Source organism: Nothobranchius furzeri, chromosome 11, assembly GCF_043380555.1.
Source record: "Nothobranchius furzeri strain GRZ-AD chromosome 11, NfurGRZ-RIMD1, whole genome shotgun sequence".
NCBI classification, from domain to species: domain Eukaryota; kingdom Metazoa; phylum Chordata; class Actinopteri; order Cyprinodontiformes; family Nothobranchiidae; genus Nothobranchius; species Nothobranchius furzeri.
The window spans coordinates 69,346,234-69,361,407 of NC_091751.1; the positions used below are offsets into that span (position 1 = coordinate 69,346,234).

At 43.4% G+C, this 15,174-nt stretch overlaps 1 protein-coding gene and 1 long non-coding RNA gene across 2 annotated transcripts in view; one reads left to right on the forward strand and one right to left on the reverse strand.

Annotated features, from left to right (window-relative positions):
* The first annotated feature begins 1,711 nt into the window (after positions 1-1,711).
* Positions 1,712-15,174, forward strand: part of LOC107384483 (ras-related protein Rab-3A) — a 31,021-nt gene continuing 17,558 nt past the window's right edge. Inside the window, exons 1-2 of the mRNA XM_015957758.3 lie at positions 1,712-1,853; positions 8,854-9,078. Coding sequence (XP_015813244.1) covers positions 8,854-9,078 — 225 coding nt within the window. The 5' untranslated portion in view covers positions 1,712-1,853. The remainder of the gene's footprint in view (positions 1,854-8,853; positions 9,079-15,174) is intronic.
* On the reverse strand, positions 3,916-4,503 carry LOC139061881 (uncharacterized). Its single transcript, XR_011515522.1, has 3 exons — positions 4,396-4,503; positions 4,203-4,279; positions 3,916-4,117 (listed from the first exon to the last, which is right to left on the reverse strand). It is a non-coding gene; the product is annotated as an uncharacterized lncRNA (long non-coding RNA).

Genomic DNA, 15,174 nt, shown 5'->3' on the forward strand with positions numbered 1-15,174 from the left:
TTAAATATTATTTAATTATTTAATAGGGACAGATCGTGTCATTGTCTTCATTTTATTAATATCAATGCAAGTGGCCGTAATACAATTATGTTTAACATGAGACACAATGCAACAATTAGAACTATATATGAGGTCATTTAGGTGAATTTGAAGAGCAAGTCACCCCCAAATCAACTTTTTTTGCTGATCAACTAAATAAACGAGTGTCTAATTGTACTGTAGACATGTGTGGTCAATAATTTGGCACTTCAGTGCCTCTTAGTTAAAATGTACATTTTCAGCCTAAAACTGGCAGTATTGTGCCGTCATCAGGTAAAAACTCTGCACCGTATTTGAATTTAAATCTGCCACCGCTATTGGCTAAGAGGTATGCTGTGATGTAACCTGGTACATTATGATGTCACAATGCCGTTGTGAGCCTGTGTGTGTGTGTATTTGTTAGCGGCTCCGCCCTCTCGGTCTGCCAGGCAACAGCATTTGTTGCATTTTTCAAACATGAAGTGGGAGTGGAGTAAGTTTCTTGCAGGGGGTGACTTGCTCTTTAAGCATAAAATAGCATCTTCAGGAAACCAGGAAACCATATCTATGCTAGTGCTGTCTGTATTTTGTCTTCATGGATTGGGCGATCAAAGTTTAAAATAAGTGGCTGAGAAAACCTTTGGGAGTGGCCTGCATAATTTAAAAATCGCCGTCTTTTACGCCTTTGGAAAAGTCCCAGAATGTCATAAAAAGCAGCGTTTTGTGCTGTCAAAAGCGCCGGCTTTTGCACTGTTCTGGGGACGCGCTAGAAATGCCTCAGTTCGGCATTCAATGACTAATAAAAACGTAGTGATTAACGGAGCTCTGAAAGACTGCATGAAGATGGCATGCAATACGGCGTTCTGAAGGGATTTCTGTATGGCATGTGGCTCGGATCACAATTTGTCCACTTTTGAGCATGTTTGGTTATTTAACGGCTTCAAAATCGCCGTCTTTACACTTAAAATGCAAAAAAAAAAAAATAAAATAAAATAAAGCAGCGGAAATCCCTTCAGAACGCCGTATTGTTATTTACATATCTGATATTTTCAGAAATTCAAGATAAAAGATTGTTTCATTGCACAGGTGTACAACAAAATTGTCTTTGTGCTCACTAAAGACAGGATGTAGTAAAATTAGGACAATTTAAAACCAGACAGAGCCCTGGAGACGGATTCCCTGTGTTGTAACTGCCTTCTGTAATTTTGTAAACAACATGTCTGTGTAGCTAAAACTATAGTAACAGTAAAAATTTTCAGCCTCTTGTCCAGCACTCCCTTGAAAATGAGGTTTTAATCTCAATGGGACTTTCCTGGTTAAATAAAGAATACATAAACAAGGCTAAAATTGATATCATGCATCCATGCAAGGATTAGTACATAAAAAATTAGCTAAAAACACAAGATCACTAATACCTTAAAACAGAATGTTGCTACTAGATAATAAAAAAGTTACTAAACATGCTCTCCCTTTCTTAGATTTTTTAACTGCTTTTTAAAAACTTCCACGGTAGAACACTGACTTGCCAAATGAGAAAAAACGGTTCCATAGAATTAATCGAACCCTATAACGGATGGAAAAATATCCAAGACAAGAAAGATATTTCGGGGGATGAAGACACGTCAACTAACTAACGTGTTCTAAAGTGGGCGATTAGTGATCCGACCGGCTTGCCATACCGCTCCGACGCAAACGGATAAGTATAAATCAGGCTTTAGGCATCCTAATCATCCAAATCACGCTACTACTACAAGCTGTTGCTAAGTGTACTCGGTCGTTGCTCGTGTCTGCGGGAACCGCTGCAGTGAAGCTGAGGGGAAAACATACATTTCAGGGTAAACGCTGCTTACATCTCTCCTCTCAGGGCTGAGTTTGATGCACCACCTGACAGCTGGTTGTGTACTGGCTACCAGATCTATTGTTTACACCGAAAATCTAGTTGTAAACAAGCAAGAGTAACCTTCATTTGACATAGCTGTGATGCTTAGCTAGCTGGTACGTGTTAACGGTAGATGCTAGCTAGTTCCTGTTCTACCTGCAGTAATAACAGTGGCAGCGCTTACTACCTGGTTACCAGGTTACTACCCGCCTAGAGCAACTTATTTAGGGTTTGTTAACGAACCAGCCAGACCAGACGCCGGTGAACTACGTGCAGTTACCGGGTGTTCAGACCGTCAAACACACATTTATAAACGTGTTATTTAATGCTTGATACATATATGCGAGGCTGTCCATGCAGCGTTCAGATGCATGTCCTGCCCCGATAGTCCTCCCTGATAGGAGAGGATCCTTTTAGCCGACGCTTAGCCCATAGCCCGGTTAATCCCCGCTACTTCCGCCCTCTTATCCCTCCTGAGGTGGAGGTGTGTGATTCAGAACTGTAGACAGAGTTACGACACGCTTTGAACTCGCCGACTCGCGGTCACGTGGTTCATGGAGCTCCTCAATAGTTCCAAACGTCACTGATTTTCGTCACATTTCCCCTGGCGATTAGTGGTAATTATTGAATAATATTATATATTATATATATATTATGTCCTAATTCCTTCACAAAGTAGCCAATTTATATTTTTCCGAGCATTTGTAGGAAGACAAACACCCGTGACTGTTCTACATTACAGGAATACGACAGTCCTAACACACTGTAGAACACATTTAGACCACATACATTACTATAATATATTATAGCAATAAATCTGATGTAGTAATGCAACACACTGCTCTATTATAAGCATATTTAATAACTTTTAAGTCCTACAAGAAGCCCCAAACTCGAGTTGTAACATCCATTTTAAAGTGGTTTGTTGAAAGCTAGAATTCTGCTCTAGCTTACTTTGAAAACATGCAGCTGTTTATGCTTTGAATGATGATCTATTATGTTCAGTAGAATACATTTTACAATCATTACTTCATATTTTTATGTGAAGACAGTACATGCATCTAGAACCCAGTTTATCTGTCTTCTATAGCAACTAATTAAAAAGAAAGTTTCAATAAAACGGTATGGTTCATCACAGTAGATAAAAAAGTGCTAACTGTGAAAAAATGAACACCAAACTTGTACAACATGTATAATAGCATTTTTAATAAAGCATTTTACCAACATTATGTTTAGTCATTACATATGCACAAATAAGCTGAATCATTAATTATGAGCAATGTACTCAAGACCTAATGAAACTCTTTTGAATAACTTTATTTTGATTATTATTAAAATAAAATTAGTCAGTGGGTTAAAATTTGAAATGACTAATTTTAGGGTTGGATAAAATTTTAAAATGTAATTTTACACCTCTATATTCTTGGTTCAGTTCAATATTTCTATATGTACAAAAATAGTATTTTAATAATCCCTTTATAGGTTGAATATCTTACATGGTTGGCTGCACTGCATATAGCAATCGGTCTGAGGGAGGAATCAGAATTATGGATTACCCAAAGACACAGAGAGAAGAAGAAAATGGTTGGCTCAAGTCAGCAGGAGCAACCTCACCATGACCAGAGATCACAATAACAAAAAGCTGTGTGCAGCGAGTTTAACGTGCACTCTCCAATGTTTTCTATCAAGGCTCTACATGTTCTGCTCTCAACTGCACAAGGCTGCAATTAAACTGTTAAATGTGGCAGGAAATAAACTAACACACCGCTCTACAGGCACATTTTGAGGAGGGACAGTTTACTAAGCTTAGGCAAGGCAAGGTGAGACTCAGGGCTGATGCTGTGTTTGTTCATCGCCCTGAACCAAGGAGGAGGAAGGACCCCGCAGTGAGAAGTACAGCAGAACCACTGCATGTGTGGTCCACTGACCAGTGACCACACATGTTGTACTCAAGTAAACTGTGGTACGAATCTTTTGAAATATTAAGACATTTTTATTTATTTTATTTTAAAATTATTCTTTATTCTAACAGTGCCATTATAAATTCAGAGAATGAGGAAAGCAGCAGCAGCAGTGAGGCAAATGAGATAAGGGAAAGTGAGGGGGGGACATGAGATGGTATCAGGAGAGAGGGACATCCCAGGAAGCCATGAGGAGCCGGCGTCAGGGCCAGGAGGAGAAAGGAACAGGCCATGCAACCAGGGAACCCAGCTGGAAAACCTAAGGGAGGAAATAGAAAGTCAAATAGGCATGAAAAACACAAGAGGCATTAAATGGAGTAAACAGACAATCAAAGAGGCCGTACAACTCGGTTTTTCAGTGGGTTCAACAGGCTGCAGGTTTCTTCAGGACATGAGTGTCCCTCTGCCTGATGTTAGAACCCTGCACAGACAAATGCAGCCTGTTAAACTGGAACCAGGTGTGTTAGGAGAGGTGTGTGACATGCTCAGTTTGAAGGTTAAAAATCTGACAGAGATGGAAAGAGAGTGTGTGCTTACTGTGGATGAGATGGCGATCACTCCAGGCGTGCATCACTCCATCACAGACCCAACTGGGATTTGCCGCCACCGTTGTTCCTGGTCAGCTCTCCACTCAGCCACTATGAAAACATGAAGATGGACACACAACACAGTTTAACCTTTAATGGTTACATAAGATTTTTGTTTTAGTAACTCTCTGACATTTATTTATTGATAGTTGTGTTATTGTTAATTCTTATTTCTTGTCATTCCTTAATAACAAAATTGCAAATGCTAATATTATAAAGTCTCACCGAGACAGATCTCAGACAGATCCTGAGATGCTCCTGCCTGCCGTATTTATTTTATTCACGGAAAAAAATCAGACCAGTGTTTCCCCTAGGAATTTTTCCAGCTGTGGTGGTGTGGCTGGCCGGGGGGTGGGGGGTGGGGATTATGACACGTCTCTAAATAAAGTAAAATTTTCTAGTGCAGAGTGGAGAACCCATTGAGGCACTGATTTGATCTCATTTCAGAGAAAAATAGCACAGGTTAGATGCACCTAATAAATAAAATTACTAACAAAATCAGGAATCTGTTTCTTTGCTTCATTGTTCTGGTGCTGAGAATATCACTAATGCGGATCAAAGGAGATACACAGATGAATGCACCTCTTATTTATTATTTGGAGACTACATTTACTGCAGCTGGCAGAGACAGAGATTATTTCTATTGATACACGGAGTTTACAGAATCATTTTAAATGTTAATAGGGGAAGACTGCAGGAGGGAGCAGTAAAATACAGGGATCCCCAGCAAAAACAAGAAACTTTACGAGTCTGATAAAACCCGCTGGTTTTCCATCAGGCAGTCACGGGGCAGCTCCAACGACCCAGTGGCTGTGCTGGGTCAATGTTATCGAGCTCAGTCCGGTGTCGGTGCAAGATCGGCTCGGGTGCAAGATCGGCTCGGGGTCCTTCGACTGCCGATGACGTCAAAGTACAGCAAACCCACTCGGACAAAATACACCACACATCTATACTGTTGGAAAGAATTTAGCAGTTTCGTTATTAAAATAATGTTTATTAAGACGTAATTTTGTGTTTATAATGGTATTTGTAAAATAAAACACTATATTGTATTCATAATGTTGAACTCCTCTTTGAGCACATCCCTTGAAGGATCATAGGTATTAGCAACACCTGTGAAATAGTATTTGCAGGAAAGAAGTGTGTCCCGTTTATTGAAGTATTTTGTGTTTAGAGTTTTTGACGTCTTGTCCATGCGTAGTTCAGGTACGCTCATAGCTGCTAGCCAAAACTCTGGAGTTAAAAGTTTTCTGGCTTTACTAAAATACCTGTCTGTACTTATTTGATTGATGGTAGTTTTACTTTCTATTAGACTCCAAATGTAATCATTTTGCACGTTTCTAATTCATAATTTGTAAGAATGTAATCGGTGATATTAGCATTAGCATTCCTATGGATTTTTCCACGTATATTAGCATTGCGCTAACCACTCGCTGCCAAATTGCAGCCTTTGCGATTAGAAAATCTCCTTTTGTCACATCGCAATTTAATTGCACATGCAGTTAATCGTTCAGCCCTAATATACATGCAGCTCTATGCTAAAAGTGTATTTTCAAAGAGGTAATGATGGATTTCTTTGTAAAAGTTGTCCATCTTTCCAACAGAAAATTTTGCCTGGACCAACATAACGTGATAACAATGTAACGTGATTACGTAACTTCCGTAAGGTTCATGTTCAGCCAATCAACTACTCTGACGTCACCGGCAGTCGACGGACCTCGAGCAGATCTTGTACCGACACTGGCTCGGCCGTGAACGAGCCGAGGCGACGTCGTGCTCTGCTTAAGAAGAATTGTTATTTTCCCACTTCAGAAGAAGCGTCCAACATGTTTTTACGCTTTCTCCGAGACATGTCACGTCGCTAAGTTGTTAGCGCCGCGCGCTTACACGTCAATAGTGCAGCGTAGCCTGCTGGAGGTTTTAAGGGTTCAGATGAAAACACCCGACCTCTCAGGCTGCTCACACATCGATCTTAAGTTGTCGCTGTTGCGCTCACGCCGTAATACAGTATTAGATGCGGTTAAAGTCAGACATGAAAAAATAAATACATTTTACATGAATAAGTGATGCTTAGCCTGATGGGGGGAGGAGAATCTGGCCTAATAAGCACTGGAGGAAACCCTGTCAAGATCGTCAACACTCGTTTATCTTAGTGCTATTGAAACATGTAAACCAAAAAGCATCATGTCCACTGCTGCCTTTCTAATTTTAAACTCAGTAACTTATGCTGTAACTTCACCTTGCCCTGCCTGCTCCTTCTTGCTGCCTGCCGGCTGTGATCACAAGCGACAACATAGTAGTTCCCGCTGCTTCCTCGGGAAACAGCTAAAAAAAAATCAAAGCTTGGGATCTTGTAGGCGTGGTGGTGGGATTTCAGCCGTGGCGGGCTGCCACGGCTACGCTTATGTAAGGGAAACCCTGCAGACTAGTGATTTCTCTTGGCGTTCAGTTAATACATTCAAACAGCACAGCACTCTATTTAAACTACTTACATGTAAATCTGTTATTTGTCCATCCATCCATTTTCATCCGCTTATCCGGAGTCGGGTCGCGGAGGCAGTAACGTCGAGAGGCCCAGACTTCCTTCTCCCCAGCCACTTGGGCCAGCTCCTCCAGGGGAATCCCTAGGGGTTCCCTGGCCAGGTCCAGTAAGAAGTCCGCTCCGACAGCTTCTGGCGTTTTAAAAAAGTATCCCAGAGGCACGGTAAGGGTCGGAGATGTTTAGTCTATTTAATTTCTGACTATATAAAACGATTTCTTCGGTTTTAAAGTGTGAAGTAAACTCAGACGAAGTAAAATCCAAGCCGATCCCGTTCATTTTGTTTACCTTTGTTGCCTGCCAACATGGCGTCTACTCTCTGAGAGTCACGTGACGTCCGGAGCTCTATTGGAGTGTCCCAACTCTATATATAGCTCTGGTGCGAGCCATGTCCAACCAGTATGGAGCAGTGTTTTGAGCTAGTTCAGAGGAGGGTGCTGGGTGTGATGTCACACAGAGAATAAATTAGCTAAAGCTCACCTGCAGTTGCTCAGAGTTTATCCTGAACGAGCCTAAACATTCGTGTTATTCTCGGTCCTTTGGTTAATTTATGTATTTTCATTGCTGCGGTTACATGCAGCTATACATGTGGGTTTATTTTTCTCTTCTTCCTTCTCTTCTACTCTACCTAGCAGAGCAGGCAGTTGCAGCTGTGCTCAATTGGTTAATTAGCCTGAACCGGAGTTCTGGGAGGTCCACCAATTTTGTGAGTCGTTAGCTCAGGAAGGAGAGTTGCTGATGTGGTGCTGGCTGATGGAGGGTTTGATCTGACCACAAACCTGCACCTAGCTAGCCTGGCAAGCCAGACTAAATAGATGTATTATTCAGTCTGGCAACGCTCCATTGACTGCTCTCGGTTGTGGGGCGGGTTCTACCGTTGTCTTTCAAATGTCTTTCAAATGATCTCCGCATTCCACTGGACAATGAAAACATACTCACCGCAACAGCTATCGGTAAATGAGGCGGTCCGCAGTTGAAGAAGGAGAAAACACATCATTTTTTCTAAAACCAAAAGCACTTAAATACATCTATCTGCTCCTGATTCTAATGAAGCCCAAGTTCTAATAATCCAGAATTGATGTAAAAGCCGTTTCAAACGAGCTGTCGCCATCTTGTTTCACTCTGTTGCATCATCCCACCCACCAGGCATATAGAGTGCCCTGATTGGCCCACAAAGCGGATAAAGCTCTGTGATTTGTTCACTAAGCAGATAGAGCACTATGACTGGCCCACCATTATGGACCAATCACAGCTCTTTCTGTGTTTGAAACCCCTCTGGAGAGCTGTGATTGGCCAGCCAGAATGCTGTTAGGGGCTGCAGAGGTTCCAGTGGAGCGTTCCTAGACCAAACTTTGCAAAGCAAGAATTTGGTCTCGTTCACTAGGCTAACACCTAGCTGTTGAATGAGGTGACTATTCATTTTCTACAAGGAAAGTGATCTGACCCCTTCTTTGTGTAGAAGTGGGACAGGTGATTTCTTACTCCTTATTGAAGGATCTTCCCCTGGTGTAAAAAGGTGATTTTGCTTTCCAGCTGTCCTCAGGTGAGAAGGAGAGGTCCAGTTTGGGTACTGGTAATTCGTTTAGCTGTGGTATGTGTTCCTTTAGTTTTTATTTTTGTTTCCCTTTTTCAGGAGGATTCCAGCTGCAACTTCTCTGTTTTTTTAAGGGTTGGAAATAAACCAGTTTTGTAAGCGTAACTTCTGGACTGTTTTCTTCATTTAAGCCACAACACCTTATTGTTACTTCCTCCCTCCCAACTCCTAGACTCGAACAGAGGGTTGGCATGTTACAGCTGCTGATTGGGTCTTTTCGTCCTTCTGTAGGCCCCGTATGTAAACTATAACTGAGAACTGTGTGCTCTCCACAGATGGCGTCAGCAAATGCCGTATATGGACAGAAGGAGTCCTCAGACCAGAACTTTGATTACATGTTTAAAATCCTCATCATTGGCAACAGCAGTGTGGGGAAAACGTCCTTCCTCTTCCGCTATGCAGATGACTCATTTACACCAGCGTTTGTCAGCACGGTGGGCATTGACTTCAAGGTGAAAACCATCTACAGGAATGACAAGAGGATAAAGCTGCAGATCTGGGTGAGAAGCTGCCACTTTGAATCTCCTACTGTCTTGTTTTGTGGTTTTCAGAGCAGGGTTGTAGGAAAGCGAATGAGTCAACACACAGACTAGTTAACTGTGGGTCATGCAGTGTGCTCTGGGTGTAATGGGTGGATATTTACTCACACCAATTAAACATGTCATTAATGAGTTTTTACAGAGGCCCCAATCAAAGTTTCATCACCAGCATGGAAGTGAGCTGCATTACAGATCAGAAGGAAGTCCATTTAAAATCAAAGCAGACACAGAGAAAACTAATGTCTGCTGTAAGACCATCACACTATCGACACACCCACATCACCCCGCTTCTCCTCCAGCTTCACTGGCTGCCAGTCAACTTCAGGGTTCATTTCAAGATCCTGGTTCTGGTCTATAGGGCCTTACATGGACAAGCACCATCTTACATTGGTGATCTTCTTAGTCCCTACACCCCCAGCAGGTCCCTGAGGTCCAGTGATCAAAGCCTACTGGTTGTGCAGCACCAGGCTAAAGGTCAAAGGTGACAGATCATCTGCTGCTGTGGCCCCCAGACTCTGGACCTCTCTCCCCCTGAGCCTGAGATCAGTGGACTCAGTGGTCTCCTTTAAAAAGCAGCTGAAGACTCACTTGTTCAAGCTGGCTTTTGTATGACCTTCTTCACCTCTCTCTCTTTATTCTGCTCTCCCCACCTATTCCACCTTCCTCAGGATCCACTGATTTCCCTCTTTCCTGTTCACTCTCTCTCTTTCTTAACATTTTTCTTTTAAATCACAATTGCCTATTTTTGCAAATTTTAAATATATGTTTAACCATTTTCTAAATTCTTTTTTTATATTTTTACATTTTTTGTTTTTGTGAAGCGCCTCATGATTTTTTATCTTGAGAGGAGCTATAGAAATTATATTTTCTTCTTCTTCGAAGTAATATTGTGTACAGTCTTGGCCAAAAGTTTTGAGAATGACACAAATATTAGTTTTCAGAAAGTTTGCTGCTTAACTACTTTTAAATCTTTGTTTCAGTTGTTTCTGTGATGTACTGAAATATGATTACAAGCACTTCATATTTTTCAAAGGCTTTTATCAACAATTACACAACATTTATGCAAAGAGTATTTGCAGTGTTGGCCTTCTTTTTCAGGACCTTTGCAATTTGATTGGGCATGCTCTTAATCAACATCTGGGCCAAATCCTGGGTGATAGCAACCCATTCTTTCATAATCACTTCTTGGAGTTTGTCAGAATTAGTGGGTTTTTGTTTGTCCACCTGCCTCTTGAGGATTGATACAAGTTCTCAATGGGATTAAGATCTGGAGAGTTTTCAGGCCATGGACTCAAACTTTCAACGTTTGTTGCATTGTTCTTCACCAAACTGTTGTTGGATTGTTGGAAGAAGTTGCTGTCGGAGGTTGTTTTGGTACCGTTCTTTATTCATGGCTGTGTTTTTTGGCAAAATTGTGGGTGAACCACTCCCTTTGATGAGAAGCAACCCCATACATGAATGGTCTCAGGATGCTTTACTGTTGGCATGACACAGGACTGATGGTAGCGTTCACCTTTTATTCTCCGGACAAGTCTTTTTCCAGATGCCCCAAAGAATTGGAAAGGGGCTTCATCGGAGAATATGACTTAGCCCCAGTCCTCAGAAGTCCCTTCGCCGTACTTTCTGGAGAAAATCAATCTGTACCTGGTGTTTTTTTTTTTTGAGAGAGAGAAGTGGCTTCTTTGTTGCCCTTCTTGACACCAAGCCATCTTCCAAAAGTCTTTCCCTCACTGTGCATGCAGATGTGCTCACACCTGCCTGCTGCCATTCCTGATCAAGCTTTGCACTGGAGGCACTCCGATCCCACAGCTGAATCCTAGTTAGGAGACGATCCTGGCGCTTGCTGGATTTCTTCTTCTTCTTCAGTTGTAAGGCAGACTAGAGACCTATCCGACGTATTGCTGCCACAGCAACCTACTGTTTACACAGTAACGATCACACCCTCGCGTACACACGACCTGATGCAAGAAAGCCATCAGCGCGCCCACACACTGCCCATCCTCCACCCTCAACAAGGGTTGCAAGCTAAAAACCTCCACTCCCACAGAACCCAAAAACCCTAACAGTGCCCTCCTCTCGACAAAGTAATCGGGACACTCATGCAAAACATATTTGACTGTATCCAGCACCCCACACCGGCACAAACCGTCAGGGTCCACTCCAGGGACCGGCAGTAGCAAGGGCGAAACCTCAGGCCACACCAAATGAGAGTGAACCGACCAGTCACGGAAGCCCCTCCCCACCGCCAGATTCCTCAGCCGTTCAGGAAAGCCGTCCCTAGACACCCGCCCCCACATAACTCCCAGTGACCAACCAACAGCTCAGATCACGGGCTATCCACACCCATACCCTTAACCTTCATCAGATAGCGTAGCCCCAGGTTAATGCGACGGAACTCCCAACAGCGTTTCACCCACCTCTACGAGGAGGGCAGCAACAGGGGTAGACCGAAGCGCCACACTACACACCCGCAAGGCAGCAGCCTGCAGCCCATCAAGCAGCTTCAGGGTAGTAGGCGCTGCAGATCCATACAATAGACAGCCATAGTCCAAGGACGATCTAAGCATGCCCCTATAAACCTGCAGCAAGGTGTCCCTGGAAGCCCCCCAATCAGTACCGGCCAGACAACGCAAGATATTCAGCACACGGCCACACCTGGCTACCAAAAAGTGCACATGTTTCCCCCACGTGTACTTGTCATCCAACCACAGGCCTAAGTACCTATAGCATGACACCCGCTCCAGCATGTGCCCACCTAACATCAAACCCTCACAAGGCACAGACCTCTTAAAACCAAAAACCAGAAATTTGGTCTTGGACGAGGACAACCGAAAACCCCATCTCTGAGCCCAGGCCACCACCCCATCCAACCCCTCCTGGACCTTGTGAAAAACAAAACGAAGGTTCCGACCACGCTTCCAGAAAGCACCACCATTGGCAAACAGAGACCTACCAAAACCACCACCCAAGAAGACGAACATCCCATTAACCAAGACATTGAACCGCACAGGGCTGATGACACTGCCTTGCGGCACCCCATTGTCCACCTCAACCGACTCCGAAATAATGGAACCCACCCTCACCTGGATCATCCGATCTCTTAAATAACCTCCTATCCAGTGTAACATCCTTCCTCGTACCCCCACTTCGTAAAGGGACATCAGGAGCCCATCCGCCCACAACAAATCATATGCCTTCTCAATTTCTAAAAACACTGCCAACACCGCCTCCCTGTTCGCCAGCGCCCTCAACATCCAAATCCAGCGGGGCAACGGTGCCCATCGTGGACCTCCCCCGGCGAAACCCGCTCTGACTCAGGGCAAAAAAACCTGAGTTCTCCAAGAAATACACCAGTTGTGTGGAGACCATATGTTCAATCACATTACAGACCACAGAAGTCAGAGCAATAGGCCTGCAAGAATCTGGAGCTCCAGGGGGCTTCCCCGGTCGAAGGAAAGCCACAATCACTGAATCGTCATTTTGCGGGTAACCGTCAAGACACCCAAACCGCATTAAACAAGGACAAGACCTCTTTGAGGAAGAGATCTCCCGCATGTTGGAACAGTGGATAGCCCAGACCATCCCTCCACAGACTAGTGTCTTGTCCAAAACGGATCGCAGCTTGCCGCTCATCCATCGAGAAATAAAGATTCAAGTCCTTCTGGTCGTCCACATCTCCCCACAGATCACATGTAATACCTCTCAGCAATCCCTGTCTAAGAACAAAGTCTTCATCCAGGATATTTGCTGAACTATGAACCCTCTGGAAATGTGCAACCAGCACATCAGCCTTCTCCTTATCCCCACCACCGACCTGCCCCCAACATCTAGCACTGGAAGTCCACGTTGTACCCCTGCCCCAGACATCCTGCGGACCATGCCCCACAAGCACCGCACAGACGTACAGGGCCCCAGTCCGCTACAGAAATCCTGCCAACCAGCCCTCTTCGCATCCTTCACAACCCTCCGAGCCACCACCCTCAACCTCTTGAACCTAACTGCGTTAGCCTCCACTGGGTGTTTCCTAAGAGGCCTGTAAACCCTATTCCTATCCCGAATAGCCAGACTACAAGCCTCTGACCACCACGGGACTATAGACCGACCAACAGGTGCACACTTCCTGGGAATATGGACCTCCGCCACTGACCGCATGCAACCTGAGACAGCAGAGTACCAGCCATCTATGTCGTCTCCCCCTCTCAGCCGACAGATGGCATTCTCCAATTCCCATCTTTACAAGGGCCAACAAGCATGTTTATAATTTAACCCAAGGGCCATCGAGCCAGAGCCCTCCACCATACCCCTACCAAAGATGCTCAGCACAGGACAATGATCACTCTTCATAGCCAGCTGGCTCAAAACCTCCCACCCACATGCCACCATGGCCAAGTCTGCCAAAGCTAACGTCAAGTCCAAGGCTGACAAGCATAGACCATCCCCCTTAAACCAAGTATGGATGCCATCATTCAATACTACCAACCCAGACTCATCCAACATGTCCTCCAACACCCTGCCATTCCCGCCAGTATGACAAGCCCCCCACAGCTCACTATGAGCATTAAAGTCACAAGTAGAAGTGCTTAAAGCCTTTCTTCTTAAAAAAATAAAAAAGATGTTTGCGCTGTTTCCAGACTCAATTTTTGACTACAGCTAAAAACCACAGCATCGCGTGGTACAGTCGGCATTTCTGTCTTTTTTGTGATTGGTTATTTTTGAGCTGGCTAGTCCCGCCCCCTCATGTCATTTAGAACAGAGGAAAGAGCTGCAGCGGACTCCACTTCAGTTGCCATGTTTATGACAAACTCAGCGTCATGGTGTGACGTACGCTACTCAGTGCTGATTGGCTCAGTTAGAATTCTCACAGGGTTGGATTACTCTAATAGGAGAGTTCACAGACCCTTTCTCTGTGCAGAATTAAACAGAGGAGGAGTCTGGCAGGCCAGGCTACTTTATTCTCCCATTGTTTAAACCCAATGTTATATTTATTAGGTGTGAAGTTACTGTCATTTGCCATCCACCTCATTAGTGTTATGTCTTTCTGTATTTTTTTCTCCTAATTAAACTGAGCCATATTTTAAATGGGAAGTTTGTAATCCCATCCATCTGATTTTTGGCTTTCTTGTATATTTTTCTCTTCACCTAAAATGCTCTGTTTTGGGTTATCTCCCCAGTTTATCTCCAATTCTTTCCATTTTTAAAGTATAATCTGGTTTGCACCAATCTACAATATATCTTAATTGTGCTGCGTGATAGCACTCTTTGATATGTGGGATTCCCATTCCACCTTCTTGCTAGGCAGCTAGAGAGTATCCATTCTTATTCTAGGCCTCTTGTCTCCCCAAACAAACCTGCATATATTCTGTTCCAGCTTACAAATTGTTGTCGGGGTACCTCTATAGATAGGGCCTAGAACAGATATGAGTCTCGGTAGCACATTCATTCTGACTATATCGATCCTTCAGCTAAAGTCTAGCACTAATATGGACCATCTTTTAATGTCTTTTGGTATTTCCTGATTTATCCAAATATAACTGGCCTTATATAATTTAGTTATATTTTTAGTGATTGTGACCCCTGGGTAACTTTTTTTTTTCAACTTCCAATTAAACGGACATGATTCTTGAATTACTTTTGGTGGGTTGTAGTTAATTGTTAAGATCTGGGTCTTGCTAATATTTACCTTACAGTGGTGTGAAAAACTATTTGTCCCCTTCCTGATTTCTTATTCTTTTGCATGTTTGTCACACAAAATGTTTCTGATCGTCAAACCCGTTTAACCATTAGTCAAAGATAACACAAGTAAACACAAAATGCAGTTTTGAAATGATGGTTTTTATTATTTAGGGAGAGAACAAAATCCAAACCTACATTGCCCTGTGTGAAAAAGTAATTGCCCCCTTGTTAAAAAATAACCCAACTGTGGTGTTTCACACCTGAGTTCTGTAGCCACCCCCAAGCCTGATTACTGCCACACCTGTTTCAATCAAGAAATCACTTAAATAAGAGCTGCCTGACACAGAGAAGTAGACCAAAAGCACCTCAAAAGCTAGACATCAT